Source organism: Caenorhabditis remanei, chromosome IV (assembly GCF_010183535.1).
Source record: "Caenorhabditis remanei strain PX506 chromosome IV, whole genome shotgun sequence".
In the NCBI taxonomy this organism is placed as follows: Eukaryota; Metazoa; Nematoda; class Chromadorea; order Rhabditida; family Rhabditidae; genus Caenorhabditis; species Caenorhabditis remanei.
The window spans coordinates 21,358,318-21,374,403 of record NC_071331.1 but is presented as its reverse complement, the minus strand read 5'-3'; the positions used below and the strand labels follow the sequence as shown (position 1 = coordinate 21,374,403).

Below are 16,086 nucleotides of genomic sequence, written 5' to 3'. Positions count from 1 at the left end.
ATCCATATTTTTCACAAATAAACGAGTATTTTGATATCTCAATTTCCAATAATTATTCTGATTATCACTTTCTTGTCGAAGACGAAGACTTCATCGATGACATCGTCGACGAGGACGGCGCTTCTGAAGCAGAAGACGTCACATGCACATTGATGACCTCATCGTGTCTTCTGATGTCTTCTTCTTCTTCTCCACAACGACTGAATGCGTAGATCACAATTCCACAGCACGAGAAGACGCAGAAGAGGAACGTCAAACAGGAGAGCAAACCGAGAGACGACGAGTGACGCACGATTTGGAGGTACTGGAAACAATTTGAAGAAATTATAATAACATTATTGGAATCTTCATAAAATGTGCAAAATTTTGAGCCTACCTGCTTCCATTTAGGTCGGTTAGGCCCTGTTAGGCCTGTAGGCCGCTCAAAATGTTAAAAATTTTGTGTAGACTCTTAAAAACACAATAATTTCTCATAAAAACGCAGATTTTCCAGGTCTTTGTCTCTTTTCTTCTTTTCAAAATTTCTCAAAATCTCGAGATTCACACAAAACAATTGTTATGTACGGTTATTCCATAAAGTTTCCAAAGTTTTGAGCCCCATATTGATATAGTTAGATGCATTTTGACTTTTCGAGGGGGCCTACAGGCCTAACAGGGAATGAACGACCTGATTCGAAATAGGTTGATATGAGACTCAAAATATTGGAAATTTTGTGTAAAATATAAAAAACTTAATGATTTCTTATAAAAACGCAGATTTTCCAGGTTTTTGTCACTTTTCTAATTTTCGAAATAATACGATTTTTCTAAAGTTTTCAAAATCTCAATATTCATACAAAACAGTTGCCATTTATAGCTTTTTTATGAAATTTCCAAAATTTTGAGCCCCATATTGATATAGTTTGATGCATTTTGACATTTCAAGGAGGCCTACAGGCCTAACAGGGCCTGGACGACCTCAATGGAAATAGGTCGATATGGGGCTCAAAATTTTGGAAATTTTATGGAGAATCTGAATTTCATAATGTCAGAGAGTGAAACCTTCAATTTTTGGAAATTTCGTGACTCACAATATTGCGAACAAGTGTCTTATTTGTGAGAATCTCTTGCATCATCAACACATTCATCTCCTTCTTGTCATAATTATAATTAAACTTTCTTATTCATTCCTTCACTGTTCTTTTTATTTAACTGTACTCAAAAATGCTCAACCTTTCTCAATGGTAATTAAAACTTTACTTTTGTAATTATTGTTTGATCTTATAAATATTTTCGGAAAACTAGAAACGATCCCAATTTCCATCGAAAAAAAGGGGATTAGTTTGAAACTAGAAATGGCAATAGGGATTTTTTGCAGTGAGAAAGCAGGACTGAAATGTTCAAATGTTTAAAAAAGCTTTTAATGGAAATTTTCGTCGCGAAACTTGGTTAAACCTAGTTTTTTTAAAGTCGCTTTCATCAATGGAACAGTACCTGAAAAATGATAGTTTTGTTTTTAAGTCTGTCATCATTTCTATTTTGATCACTAGGCATGGAAGCAGTCCTTCAAACCATACTTGCAATAGGCAGAGTAAGAAAATTCCCCCTAAACCTGTTCCTGTGCATAGACTGATTCTTGCCAGACAACAATAATCATGTCTTTGTTTTCTTGATGGCATACGGTAGCAGTCACACCGTCCGCACGTCGTACATCATATCCATCCCACAAAAAGAAGACGTGGGAGGGAAATGAATGGAATGGAGAGAATAGATGAGAGGACGAGAGAGTCTAAAGAATGCATGGAAGTGACCTAGGATAACTACAGTAACCCGGTGAGGTCCTGCGGGAAAGTAAATATGTGACGTCAGAACAAAGGTTGTTTAGGGATCTGGAGCAAAGTTAGGCGGGAACTTCAAATTTTCGAAAATTGGTGGAATTATGATAATCAAGATTTTTGAAAAATACACAACTGATCTTAGTCTAAAGAAAACATAAGCGAATCACACCTTTCTTGTTCGGTTTATTTATAACACCAATTCAGATTTCAACCGTTCTATTGGACAAACGAGCCGATTTGGGAATCTGTCGGTAGCATAATTAAGAATTGAGAACTTATAACATTTCTGATATTGTCTCGTTCAAAATAATCAGTATACCACTTCATTCATAGCTGGAATTCGAAACCACATAAAATGCATTATTAGTGTCATTACGGTCAAACAACAATAGTCAAGTATCCCACAGTCTGGTGGAATACTGTAGCAGCACAGTATAGTTACATAGATACACAAAATGATAGTTTAGAAACAAGTTTAATTATAATTATAAGTGGTCTCTGGCCAAACAGCAATGACCAACTTTCCAGTCTGCTGATGGCATACAGTAGCAGTCACACTATCCGCACGTCGTAAATCGAATCCAGATGTCAAAGTGCTCCTGTATCCAAATGGGCTGAAAATACGGAATCATGACAATTTACTGATATATCAAACTATATTACCTGGTGTAGGTACGACTGTTCTCCACAAAAACGACATTATGCAGTAAATCAGCAAGTACTTGAAACATATTCACAGAACCCATTCTAGCCAAAAAAAACTTGAGTCTCGGACACCCTCCTGACAGCCAGTGCTTCAGAAAGACATTCAAATTAGTACTAGTCAGAGTAGATGATTGCAGAATAATATCAATTCCATCCATTGTCAGCAGATTGTCAAGTGAAACCCATTTTCCATCATTGATATCTAAGCAATCGATTTTTGGAAACTTTTCCGTGAACCGAAAGTTTTGAGGAGGCTTTTGGTGCATGCTTAATTCAGACATAGGACGACACAATTTCAGAATATATGTCATTTCTTCTGATGATGTGGCACTGGAGTCCGAGTAACTAACGTATCTCAATGGTGTCTTTTGTCTACTGATGACATGTTGAATTATATGGAAGGATTGCTTCGAAGCCCAGATATCTGACACATCAATATTGAATAGATTGGTAACATAGTCAGTGATAACTTTTAATCCCTCCGTTGTATTATCCCAGTATGAAATAATATATCCATTCAAATGATCCATTTTGACTCGTACATGTTGTCCAACCATTTTCACAGATTCCATGCCTTCATAATTGATATTGTCTACAAACTTATGTGCACTCAACACCTGATTGCTTTTTGGAACTATCAAACAGACAAATTTTGTAAATGAAAGAAATGATGCATTCTTATCGGTTCCCGCAGCAAGCAGGCGCCCGTCAAATAGCACTTTTCGTTGAGTTTTAATAACAGAGTGACTTTTTTGAGAGCAAAAGGAAAGCGATACTCTGAAAAGAAGAAGAACAGCTTTGAAGATGAGGAAAGAAGAAACTTACAATGTTTTCGGCTCCATAAAATCAATAATTCTGGCTAACGGGAGGTATGGGACATGGAGGAGAGAGAAGGGAGACGTCATCCTTTGACAGAAGATATGGGAAGACTGAATAGGAGAGAATGGATAGGGTGAGGTGTTTTCCCTCGTCACTTGCACTCTCCTCTCTCCTGCCTACTCATCCATTCCCTCCTATTCAGTCTTCCCATATCTTCTGTCGAAGGATGACGTCTCCCTTCCCTCTCCTCCATGTACCGACTCTCCCGTTAGCCAGAATTATCGATTTTATGGAGCTCAATGAATTGTAAGTTTCTTCATTTTATCTGTTTTCAAATCTACTTTTTCCAATTCAGAGTATCGTTATCTTTCTGCTCTCAAAAAAGTCACTCTGTCATCAAAACTCTACGAAAAGTGCCACATGACGAACGTCTGCTTGTCGGGGGGCCCTATATAAATTCATCATTTCTTTCATTTACAAATTGTGATTGTGTGTTGAGTACAGGCAACTCTGCATATATCTCAAGTTCTGAAAAAGAGGAATATGTGAAATTGGGTGGACAAAAAGTACGAGTCAAAATGCACCGTCTAGTCGAATATTTGATAACATATTGGGAGGATAAGCTGACTGGATTGAAGGCTATCACTGACTATGTGACCGATTTATTCAATATTGATGTATCAGAAGTCCGTGTATGTAAAGATTCATTCAAGATGATTGAACATGTGAACATTAAACAGAAGACACCATTGGAAAAAGTGGTTTACGTAGACTGGAATGTCGTCCCATCGGAAGATGAAATGAATTATATTCTGAGGGATTGCCGGTGTTCATCTCAAATATGCATAAACTCAGAAGCTCTCCCCGATTTCCGCTTCTCAAATAACTTCCGTAGAATCGACTGCCTCGAAATCAGTAATTCCAAATGGGTAACAATCGATAACTTGTTGACCATGGATGGAATCGATATTCATCTGAACAATGCCAGTCTCACTAATAGGGATTTGAATGTCTTCCTCAAGCACTGGCTGTCTGGAGGGAGTCCCAGGTTGAAACTATTCTGCGCTAGAACAGGATCCGTGGATATCTTTCAAGTTCTCGCTGGTTTACTGGATAATGCAGTTCTTGTGGAGGATCGTGGAGACTACACCTGGTAATATAGTTTGATATATCAGTAGTTTCTCATAATTTCTTACATTCAGCCCATTTGGATACAGCAGAACCTTGTCATTTGGATATGACGTCAAACGTGGGGATGGTGTGACAGCTACAGTTTGCGAGCAGATGAATGGAACCTTGGTTATTGCAGTTTGGCCAGAGACCACTTATAATTATAATTAAACGCTCTTTAATTTGATCCTCCCATCTAACTATGCATAACTAAAGTGAAACCTTTTTTCAATGTCTACCGTCTTATAATTTGTTTACACAAGAATTGATCACGAATTTCACCGAATAAAGTGGATTTGTTTAAAGTCAGAGATAACGAAAGTGGTTTTTTGGATAGACTATCAAATCTCATCTATCTACGATTGCCGATGATTATGCAATCGATTTTCTAAAATTCTCATTTGGAACACTACCCAGCAGAAAAGTGTTCTGGGAAGATCAGAAGAACAAAAATGATTTGAACAATGAGCTATTCGTTCAAGGATGGGAAGAGGAGATATGAGACTGTGGAAGGCAAACAGAGTGTGAGTGACATGGCAAAACTACAGTAGTCCAGCTGCCACTCACACTTTCCATTCAGTTCGTCTTCGTACAATGTGAGTTGTTTTATTAAGAGTGGAAATCGAATAAAAAAGTCCAACAATTTCGCGGGCTGAAACGCAAATTGTTATTGCTTGAGCGCAAAAAATATGCAACATGAACTTATCTTAACATTCAATGTTGCTGTGTTATGCCCCGTGAGTCACTATAGATCATTTTGTGCTCCTTACGTAACCCTTCTCTAGAACTTTCCATGTATTGACGTAGCTCCTGTGTGCCACTGATAAGAACTACTATTTAACCCTTGCTCCCGACCATTCGTGGTCGGTTCCCTTATCATGGTTTAAGAGATGATGATGTTTCTATGAATAAATATCATACATTCGAACCGCTACACCGAAGGCCGCAGAAGCCTTCCATTACATGGAGGTACCACCTTCGCGTTGAGTATACTTCTCAACGTGAACAAGGGAGCAGAATCCATAGTCCAAACTGAAATGAAATTTGAACACAACTGTTCAAATAATTCATTATCAGTAAGAAACTACTTCTACGAGGGGCACCCATTGAAGGCTGCTTCTGCTAGAACTAGTGATCTGAAAAAGAAGTGAAAATTGCTTCTAATCAGAAAAGGTAAGACCACTTCTATAAAAGCTTACTCTAGTAACCTAAACCAGAACTGGCAGTATAAAATGAAGAACGAGATTTCTCCGGAAAAACTCCGTAACTTCATATACCAAAAAAGGTAGAGAAATGAGACATCCAGATGCTCAAATTCGAAGTGAATTCTTTGATTGAAGTGACGTTAAACTTGTTCAACATACCTCTGTTCTCTTATTGGGAAGTTCTGAGGAACTGTTGAAAAAAGGGGCGAAGCAGGAAGCTCGTAACCCAGCAGAAGGAATCTGCAAGCTCACCGAAGATGGTGCAGCCGAGTTATGTTGAATCGCGGTCTCTGAGCGCTTGTACCCACTACACGGGGCGGCAACCGTACCAGCCTTGACTCTGGTCAAGGTCTACAGGCTGAAAAGTCCGACGACTTTCTCAGAGATATCTCGTGACCATTCATGAGAGTAATCGATCCACGTCAGAGATGAGAACAAAATTTTTTTGTTATCATGCTCGAGCGAGATGATAACGGTAATAACCTGATGTGGCGAGGGAGACCGAAGCTACAATCAGAGAATCAGCCAAGATGACAAGCACTGAAAAGTCATTTCTGAAAAACCAGACAAGCTAAAGCCTTAAAACGGAGCTAATGCACAAAAAGGCAGGAACCCGACCGAAAAAAAGATTGATGACCGTTCAACCTGTCTCCACTGACAGCAACGGAAATTCCACTGAAGAAATACTCTGAAATATCAGACTATTGAACTTCAGTATAACAAAAAGAAAATATTCAAAATACTGAAAACTGATATTCAAGTCTCAGCAAGATAATGTGTCATTCTCAATCATTCATCATACTTGATGAAACCAGAGAAAAACAACTTGCCACCGTGAGACGTGTCGGTAAAGCATTTTGAATTATTCCAATACTCGGACAATAGCAAAAAGCTATTAAACGAGGGAGAGACTGACCGATTCTAGATAAGAAAATTTTCTAGATAATAAAGCGGCAGCAAACAATGAGACTGTATAAAACACTCTCAAACAAGACATCATTATGGACATTCTCTGGAACATCGCTGCTGCCAAATCATCGACAACAACATTTGAGTCAAATGCGTGTCGTCGAACCAGAGCAACATCACGAGCATGGTAACAAGAAGCTGCAGGATGGTGGAAATACGGATGCTGACAGAGAGCTGCATAGTCAAAGGAGGTCAACGTATCAAATGGCACAAACTGACATCAACAACAAATGCGAGAACACCTACAACTGGAACTATGCTAAGTGACTGACTTTCTATATTTTATTTGAATTCATTTGTTGTTATTTTATTTTAACGCTCGGGACGAGCTTTCCGAAATGAGGGGGATGTTATGCCCCGTGAGTCACTATAGATCATTTTGTGCTCCTTACGTAACCCTTCTCTAGAACTTTCCATGTATTGACGTAGCTCCTGTGTGCCACTGATAAGAACTACTATTTAACCCTTGCTCCCGACCATTCGTGGTCGGTTCCCTTATCATGGTTTAAGAGATGATGATGTTTCTATGAATAAATATCATACATTCGAACCGCTACACCGAAGGCCGCAGAAGCCTTCCATTACAGCTGGTTAAATAATCAGATGGAATATCATTAGCCCACGATTCTCAGCCGCACTTGTGTTTCAGTCCTCGATTTTTTTTTGAAAAATCCTTGTCAGAACTTTATGTTTTGTAATAACTTGAGGGCAAAGTGCTCGCTTTGCTCGATAAAATAGTTTTTGGTTCAACTTCTGTGCGAAATAAGTAGCGTTAAAGGAGGACTGAAGTCATATTTTTTTATTTCAGATTATGATACTTCAGAAAATTCTGAACAACTTTCATCATTGGAGCATGTGCTAAAAATCGCTCTAAACCCCCTAAATTCAAGTTTTCCCGGCTGAAATTGAGCTTTCGTGGAAGAGTTTTGGGACCGAGGTTCCGACAATCGCGCGGCCGCGTAGTCCTCTCGGACAAGTTTTTTTTCTCAATTTCGCGTTTTTTTCTTGCCTTTTCAGAGGGTTTTCGTCGATTTTTTCTTAAATTTCATCGTTTTTTCGACAAAATATTACTTGAAAATGCATTATTGACAATATTTATATGTATTTTATACGATTATTTGACTTTTTGAACAGAAATCGTTTGATTTACGGCGTATCTTCTTCTTTTCGTCTGTTTTTTCCTTTGTTGTATGAATTTTGTCGTTTTTCAGATTCAAAACGACCCGCAAGCAGCCACTTGGCGTTCAAATCTCCAATTTTCTTCACTTTTGTGTTAGTTTGCCTCCGAAATATTGATTTCTCTCCGCCAATTTTTCATTTCAGAGTGATCGCTCTCGATGGAAATCCGTCGGACTCTCCGCCAAACTGTCGACGATTTCGACATCGTCTTCAACAAGGAGAACAACGAAATTAGTCGTGTTAGTTGCAGAATTTACTATTGTTGTTCTCTCCGCCTAAAATTCCAGATCCCCCGCAACACAATTGGAAGAGAAGATTGCGCCGGCCCGAGAGACAATACAAGGAAAAGAGTTTGAAGGAATGCTGAATGAAGAAAGAAAACGATAATTGAAAAAATATTTATTTAAAATGTCAATTATCTGCTTGGAATGTTAATAAAAACAATTTTTTAATAAATTCTGCAGAAGTTGGCCATTTTTTTCTGTCGTCATTGCCATTACATTTCTCTTTCCTTCAGTCGAATTGTGTTGCGGGGGATCTGGAATTTTAGGCGGAGAGAACAACAATAGTAAATTCTGCAACTAACACGACTAATTTCGTTGTTCTCCTTGTTGAAGACGATGTCGAAATCGTCGACAGTTTGGCGGAGAGTCCGACGGATTTCCATCGAGAGCGATCACTCTGAAATGAAAAATTGGCGGAGAGAAATCAATATTTCGGAGGCAAACTAACACAAAAGTGAAGAAAATTGGAGATTTGAACGCCAAGTGGCTGCTTGCGGGTCGTTTTGAATCTGAAAAAACGGCAAAATTCATACAACAAAGGAAAAAACAGACGAAAAGAAGAAGATACGCCGTAAATCAAACGATTTCTGTTCAAAAAGTCAAATAATCGTATAAAATACATATAAATATTGTCAATAATGCATTTTCAAGTAATATTTTGTCGAAAAAACGATGAAATTTAAGAAAAAATCGACGAAAACCCTCTGAAAAGGCAAGAAAAAAACGCGAAATTGAGAAAAAAAACTTGTCCGAGAGGACTACGCGGCCGCGCGATTGTCGGAACCTCGGTCCCAAAACTCTTCCACGAAAGCTCAATTTCAGCCGGGAAAACTTGAATTTAGGGGGTTTAGAGCGATTTTTAGCACATGCTCCAATGATGAAAGTTGTTCAGAATTTTCTGAAGTATCATAATCTGAAATAAAAAAATATGACTTCAGTCCTCCTTTAAATATGATACAAAGACGATAAAATTGGAAAAAAAAACGAAGCAATCGAGAAACATCTTGACGAGAAATCAGCGTGTGCAGTAGAGCGCACTTTCTCAACTTGAGCCCAAAGCGATGCCCATGTGGTGTCCATCGTTAACTATCGTTCAACTTGTGGACGTTTGAGCCATGTGGCCCTTTTTGCGGGTCCTTGCACTCTTTTCTATTGAAACCATTTTCAGGAGATAACCATCATGACTTGGGGTCTTCATTTTCCTTACCAATTTCTGGCTCAAAACTTTGTGGTTTCTGGGTCGGGTCGAATCGAAATACCAGCATTCAAAACTCCGATACCACCGCATGTTCAAGGACCGAGCTTATATGCAATAACTGTTCAAAACCACCGTAAGAATAATTTCCAAGTTAAACTAAATGACTCACAATATTTGCAGCACCTGACAGATCAATCGTATCAATGAATTTTACGATTGAGAGTACTGATGAATATAATGTTCAAATATTTAGTGACGGTGTCTACGGAAATGCACAATTAGATGTGTTGAAATTGAATGGATCCCTCTCTTACAAATGGACGATTGACTATCATTACAATACAGATGAACCACAAATCATTGAATGCAGAATGTACTGTGAACGGTGGGTTCTGTCAAAAACATTAACAATTGCATAAATCTAATATTTCAGTTAACTCGACTTCCTTCCGCTACCAGATTTCTAATGGCCATTCAATATTCTGTGCGGTTTTCCAATAAATGCTTATTTCATTTTAATCGATGTTTCCTTAGTTTTAATATTAAAACCTGTTAACAACAAACAGAGGAAGGTTCGTGCCGTATTAAAATTTTAAGAAGTTTGTAAACATATTATTATCATAGCTTTCAAACTTTAACACAAAATAACTAGAAATCTGAACGTGGAAGGAACTCATGGTAGCTAGAAAATCAAAAATTATCACTTTACCAGCCTAGCTGCCAGAAAAGTGTTCACGAGGCCCGATGAGTTAACACGGGTGAATCGCGAATCACGAATAATCATAAGCTTACGAGTAATTGGAAAATCACTCACATGATCGCGAAACTATCCGGGACGATGAATAATTGACGAAAATTGGACTATCGCAAAAAGTCTGATAGGGCTGGTAGGACACTAAGAAAAATCTCTCTCGTTGTTTCTGGTTATAAACAAATCCCCTTTATTCAATGGAAAATGTGATCGCTTCTGGTTTTCCAAAAATATTTATAAGATCAAACAACCATTACAAAAGTTTTGATTACCATAGACAAAAGTAGAGGTCTTTGGACATTGCGACCGGAACTGTAGCAAAGTACAATTATATAAAGGGATCAGAAGGAACACGAAATAAAGGAACATGAATAACAAAGAAGAACGTTTAAGTATAATTATGAGTAGTCTCTGGCCAAACTGCAATGACTAATGTGCTCAGTGGCTGATAGTGTACTGTAGCAGTCACACCATCCGCACGTCGGATGTCATATCCATCCCACAAAATCCAGCGGTGACCGTAGGGGCTGAAAGTTAGAAGTTGTCATAGTAGAAACGTATCAAATTGTTACCAGTTGTAATCACGGCGATCCTCCACAAAAACGGCGTTATGAAGTAAACCATCAAGTACTTGTAAGATATCCACAGAACCAGTTTCGGCGCTGAATAATTTCAATCGGGGACACCCTCCAGATAGCCAGTGCCTGAGGAAGACATTCAAATCAGTGTTAGTGAGAGAAGACTTCTCCAAATGAATAACAATTCCATCCATGGTCAATAGGTTATTGATTGTCACCCATTGTCCGTACCAGATATCTAAGTAATCGATTCTTCGAAACTTTTTTGAGATGCGGAAATTGGGTGGAGCCTCTGAGTGAATGCTTATTTCAGATAAAGTTGTGCACTTCTTCAGAAGATAAATCATTTCTTGCGATAGAATGACATCCCAGTCCATGTAAACGACTTTTTTCAATGGTGTTTTCTGTCTTCTGTTCACCCATTTAATCATTTTAATTGCATCTCTAAGCACACAGACTTCTGATACATCAATATTGAATAGATCGGTCACATAATCAGTGATAGTTTCCAATCCCTCCTTTGTATCATCGTACCAAACAAGATTTCCATTTGAATTATGCACTGGAACTCTTCTATACATCCAGTTCATTCTTACGTATTCCATTTCTTCTCTTTCCTTACTTGTAATGAATGAGGAGTTACATACACTCAAGACGCGAGTGTGATTTTGAAATGTACGGAAAGATACATTTCTGGGGTATTCAGAAACGCATAGGCGTCCATCGAATGGTGCTCTTCGTTGAGTTTTTATGACAGAGTGAGTTTTTCGAGAGCAAAAAGAAAGAGATACTCTGAATAAAAAATTGAGATTCGAAATTATAATTACAAGAAACTCACAATGCATCAGGATCCATAAAATTGAGAATTCTGCGTAAAGGGACGTATGGGACACGGAGGAGAGGAAAGTGAGGTGGCGGTAGCAGTCCGTTGAGGACGAGAAAAGACTTGAATGTTTGGAACAAGACGGAGATTATCCAAGAAAGAAAACGAAAAAGAGGGGAAAAAGACGTCATTCTGGAAGAGAAGACGACGGGAGACTGAATTGGAGAGAATGGATGAGATGGCGAGAGAGGAGAGTGTGAGTGACGGGGGAGGACAGATGAACTCATTATCTCCTATTCCGTCTCCCCATATGGACAGCTGGACTACTGTAGGTACTGTAGGTAACAGAATATGAGTGACATGGGAAAACTACAGTAGTCCAGCTGTCTTACCACGTCACTCACACTCACCTCTCTTGCCTACTCATCCATTCTCTCCTATTCAGTCTCCCCTTGTCTTCAGTCGAAGGATGACGTCTCCCTTCCCTCTCTTCCACGTCCCCTATGTCCCTTTAGCCAGAATTATCGATTTTATGGAGCCGAAAACATTGTGAGTTTCTTCATTTCATTTTTTTGAACAAACCTTATTCTATTTCAGAATATCGCTCTCCTTTTGCTCTCAGAAAAGTCATTCCGTTATTAAAACTAAACGTAGATTGCCTATTGACGGGCATCTGCTTGTTGGGGAATCGGATGAAAATGCATCATTTTTTGCACTTACAAAATTTGTCTGCGATATAGTTCTAAAATGCAATTATGTGTTGATTGCACGTAAGTTTGTAGAAAATATCAATTATGAAGGCATGGGATCGGTGAAAATAGGTGGAGAACATGTACGAATAAAAATGGAACATTTGAATGGATATATTATTTCATACTGGGATAATGCAGTGAATGGATTGAAAGTTATCACTGACTATGTGACCAATCTATTCAATGTTGATGTATCAGATATCTGGGCTTCGAAGCAATCTCTCCATATGATTGAATGGGTTAACAGTAGACAAAAGACACCGTTGAAAAACGTTCTTTACTCGAGTGCTACCGCAACATCAGAAGAAGAGATGATTTATATTCTGAAAGACTGCCGTCCGATCTCTCGATTAAGCATACATCTAAAGCCGCCTCAGAACTTTCGGTTCGCGGAAAAGTTCCCAAAAATCGATTGCTTAGAAATCAGTAATTCCAAATGGGTAACAATCGATGATCTGTTGAGCATGGATGGAATCGATATTCATCTAGACAATGCCAGTCTCACTAATAGTGATTTGAATGTCTTCCTCAGGCACTGGCTGTCTTGAGGGTGCCCCCGATTGAAGCTATTTAGCGCCGAAACTGGTTCCGTGAATATCTTACATGTACTCGATGGTTTACCTCCTAATCCCATTCTTGTGGAGGATAGGCGAGACTACACCAGGTAATATAGTTTGATGTATTATTAGCTTCTCATGACTCCTTATTTCAGTCCATTTGGATACAGAATAGCTTTGTCATTTGGAATCGATATACAACGTGCGGATGGTGTGACAGCTACAGTGTGCAAACATGAAAATGGAATCTTCTTTATTGCAGTTTGGCCAGAGACTACTCATAATTACAATTAAACCTTTAAAACTATCATTTTGTGTATCTAACTGTACTTAACTGCGACAATATTCCACCAGACTGAGGGATACTCGACTTTTGTTGTTTGGCCGTATTAACTCTCATTGAAATAATGCATTTGTCGTGGTTTTGTGAAATTACTGCTATGAATGAAGTTGTGTACTGATTATTTAAAACGGGACAATATCATAAATGTTATAAATTCTCAATTCTCCATGTTTCTATCCCTAAATCGGTCGGTGTGTCCAAGGTTGAAATCTGACTTGACGTTATAAATTAACCAGACAAGGAAAATGTGAATCACTTCTTTAAACTAAGACCATTTGTATATTATTCAAAAAGCTTGAACTTCTTAATCCCATCAGTTTCCGAAAATTTGAATTGCCTCAAAAATGCTACATTTGAATTTCCCGCTCAATTCTTCCTTGACTAGTATTAATATAAATACATTTTTAAAGCATTGGCTAGCCGGAGGAAGTCCACGATTAATACTGTTTTGTGCTAAAACCGTAAATTTCGATCTTGATGCGTTGTTTGACGACATAAATGTGGTTCTTGTAGAAGGCATGCGACAGTATACCAGGTAGAATTCATAAAATTGATCTTGCAATCAAATCCTATTTTCAGCCCATTTCAAATCTAATATCGCTTCAGTTTTGGATATGACCTACGACGGGAGGATGGTGTGACTGCTACAGTATTCTATCGGCCGGCCGGGGAAATAATAATTGCTGTTTGGCCAGTGTTCGTGTGTCATTATTAAATGAATTAATTTACGATTAGAAAACATTTTCAATGTTGTTTTTGAAAACTCGCTACTTACGGGACTATCCCACAGAACTACAAAACTACAGCCAGATTTAAGTTTCCGTAATGTTCTTACTGTTATCGAGTGGTTACCACAGTAGGTAGTAGTTTGAATTGTCTAAAGGGTCGGAATCTGAAATAATACAATTATGGCTGCAGTCATTTTTTAATAGTTCTTGATAATATTCAAAATATTTCAAACCATTTCGTAGTTTTCTGCGACTGCTATGAAATTTCTTGCGATGGAATTGTAAAATGTTTGTGACAAAGAAGTGATGAAGAAAACTATGTTACTTAATGTTTGTTTGCTCCTCTCCCTTTCGGGAAAAGTCGATATTTACTGATAACAAGAGAAAAAGGAAAATGTTAAAGACATCAAACGTCGAGTATTGCTCCTCCTCCTTAAACGTCATACGAGTCGGGAAGAAAAGTCGTTAAGACTCTTCACTGATAAGAAGAAAGTGTTACTCTCAAAGACCCTTTCCAGTCATTAATATTCTATTCTATCACTCCCTCTCCCTTCCAAACTAATATTCAATATAGGGACACAAATCAGAAGCGGGGAAAAACAAAATTAAATAATTATTTTATTTCAGATTCATAAATAAAAGAGTTTTCCAAACAAAATGAGAATATTTCAGTTCCACCGGCCCAATGTCTTCCTTCCACAGACATCACTGTTTTGTACGCGTATTCTACTGATATCGACGCTGATACATATGGGTATGGTGCCTCTAGTGTGATCGGTTATGCTAATAAATATGCAACAATGGCAAATGTTCGATTTGATACGAAACAGGAAGAAGATATTGAGTATCACACGGACTCTGAGTATGTTTGGTTTCTGTTTTTGCTGATTTATTAGACACCAGCTTGGGATTCGGCCTTCGGCTACTCGAGTTCAGGTGAAAACTTATTTTATGACAATTTTCATTGTTGGAAATGACATAGATGAGATGCGGACAAACCCCCCCCCCCCCCCCACGCGTTTTATATGTATATAAGACTGATTTTTATTCAGAAGTTTGAGTGATTCTCTAAATTCCCATTTACCTGATCCATCACTTGGATATGGAAACAAAACAACTGGAAGCAATTTGTACACTGTTTTAAAGGTTTGTACTCTTTTATCTCAACTCTTATTCAAAAAAATATTCCAGAAGTTTCTCAATAATCGGAAGGTTTCATTATGCGGAGCCCACGTTTTCATTGCAGTAAAACGGTATCCAGATGAGACTGATGTATCTGACATAATCACACAACTTCGAGCAAATCATGTGATCGTGTACATTGCTGTGGACAGTGTCCCATCGGGCGGTTCCAATTCTGCAACACTTTATGAAATGTCATATCAAACCAATGGATATAGTCTGTTCGCCACCGGCAGTAATCTTCGATATGTGAGTTCAAGTGGAAATTGAATGAATAAGTTCACTGTGAAAATTATTCATGTGGAAACAAATCATAAATATTGTAGTAGACGTTTCTTTGATCTCATGTTTTTAACGTTTCTATGCAAGTGATAATTTCTATTTGCAATTAATAATAATTCCATCTCAATGATTAAGTTTTTACACAAAAGATATATAAAAATCAATTGGAGGTTATCACTTTACAGGCGTTTGAGTGGATGACCGCAATACTTCAGACCCCTTACCAAATCATTGCTCAAAACTTTGTAGTTTCTGAATCGGGACGAATCGAATTATCGGCATTCACAACTCCGATACCAACGGGTTACGCAAGCCCATGTTTTTTTGCAACAACTATTCAAAACCACAGTAAGAATCATTTCCAAGTTAAACTAGATCACACTGATTGCAGCACTTGACAATTCATTCGTATCAATGAATTATACAATTGAGAGTACAGATGGATCTTATGTTTTCAAATTTCCCAGTCAGGATGCCTTACCTCTTTTCGGAACGGCGCAAACAGATTTCTCAACTTTGAACGGATCCCTCTCATACAAATGGACAATTGACTATCATTATGACACTGATGCTCCACAAATCATTCAATTAAGAATGTACAGTCATTAGTGAGTTTTCCCAAAAACTTTAACAATTGCATAAATCTAATATTTCAGTTATCACGACTTCCTTCCATTGCCAGAATTCTAATAGTCAGTCAATATTCTTTGCGGTCCAATGAGACCGTTCTTTTTTTGAACAAAC

General features: G+C 38.1%; 8 protein-coding genes across 8 annotated transcripts; 5 read left to right on the top strand and 3 right to left on the bottom strand.

Moving 5' to 3' along the window:
• Positions 1 to 64: 64 nt before the first annotated feature.
• Positions 65 to 1,127, bottom strand: GCK72_015580 (uncharacterized protein; the record flags this gene model as incomplete). The annotated part of the gene is made up of 2 exons (XM_053730980.1): positions 65 to 304; positions 1,071 to 1,127. The coding sequence occupies 2 exons, from the start codon at positions 1,125 to 1,127 to the stop codon at positions 65 to 67; spliced, it is 297 nt and encodes a 98-aa protein (XP_053585752.1).
• Positions 1,128 to 2,292: 1,165 nt separating this feature from the next.
• On the bottom strand, positions 2,293 to 3,094 carry GCK72_015579 (uncharacterized protein; the record flags this gene model as incomplete). Its single annotated transcript, XM_053730979.1, has 2 exons — positions 2,293 to 2,431; positions 2,481 to 3,094. The coding sequence occupies 2 exons, from the start codon at positions 3,092 to 3,094 to the stop codon at positions 2,293 to 2,295; spliced, it is 753 nt and encodes a 250-aa protein (XP_053585751.1).
• Positions 3,095 to 3,567: 473 nt separating this feature from the next.
• GCK72_015578 (uncharacterized protein) lies at positions 3,568 to 4,682 on the top strand (the record flags this gene model as incomplete). Its single annotated transcript, XM_053730978.1, has 3 exons — positions 3,568 to 3,647; positions 3,697 to 4,494; positions 4,544 to 4,682. The coding sequence occupies 3 exons, from the start codon at positions 3,568 to 3,570 to the stop codon at positions 4,680 to 4,682; spliced, it is 1,017 nt and encodes a 338-aa protein (XP_053585750.1).
• Positions 4,683 to 6,679: 1,997 nt separating this feature from the next.
• GCK72_015577 (uncharacterized protein) lies at positions 6,680 to 6,952 on the top strand (the record flags this gene model as incomplete). Its single annotated transcript, XM_053730977.1, has 1 exon — positions 6,680 to 6,952. One exon carries the CDS (start codon positions 6,680 to 6,682, stop codon positions 6,950 to 6,952), a length of 273 nt encoding a protein of 90 aa, XP_053585749.1.
• A 2,376-nt stretch (positions 6,953 to 9,328) lies between these two features.
• GCK72_015576 (uncharacterized protein) lies at positions 9,329 to 9,783 on the top strand (the record flags this gene model as incomplete). The annotated part of the gene is made up of 3 exons (XM_053730976.1): positions 9,329 to 9,479; positions 9,527 to 9,731; positions 9,780 to 9,783. The coding sequence occupies 3 exons, from the start codon at positions 9,329 to 9,331 to the stop codon at positions 9,781 to 9,783; spliced, it is 360 nt and encodes a 119-aa protein (XP_053585748.1).
• Positions 9,784 to 10,485: 702 nt separating this feature from the next.
• GCK72_015575 (uncharacterized protein) lies at positions 10,486 to 11,530 on the bottom strand (the record flags this gene model as incomplete). Its single annotated transcript, XM_003089635.2, has 3 exons — positions 10,486 to 10,624; positions 10,670 to 11,467; positions 11,514 to 11,530. The coding sequence occupies 3 exons, from the start codon at positions 11,528 to 11,530 to the stop codon at positions 10,486 to 10,488; spliced, it is 954 nt and encodes a 317-aa protein (XP_003089683.2).
• Positions 11,531 to 12,300: 770 nt separating this feature from the next.
• Positions 12,301 to 12,798, top strand: GCK72_015574 (uncharacterized protein; the record flags this gene model as incomplete). The annotated part of the gene is made up of 1 exon (XM_053730975.1): positions 12,301 to 12,798. One exon carries the CDS (start codon positions 12,301 to 12,303, stop codon positions 12,796 to 12,798), a length of 498 nt encoding a protein of 165 aa, XP_053585747.1.
• A 55-nt stretch (positions 12,799 to 12,853) lies between these two features.
• Positions 12,854 to 16,032, top strand: GCK72_015573 (uncharacterized protein; the record flags this gene model as incomplete). The annotated part of the gene is made up of 7 exons (XM_053730974.1): positions 12,854 to 12,914; positions 14,551 to 14,740; positions 14,931 to 15,024; positions 15,070 to 15,309; positions 15,528 to 15,690; positions 15,734 to 15,950; positions 15,999 to 16,032. 7 exons carry the CDS (start codon positions 12,854 to 12,856, stop codon positions 16,030 to 16,032), a joined length of 999 nt encoding a protein of 332 aa, XP_053585746.1.
• Between the last annotated feature and the right edge of the window lie 54 nt (positions 16,033 to 16,086).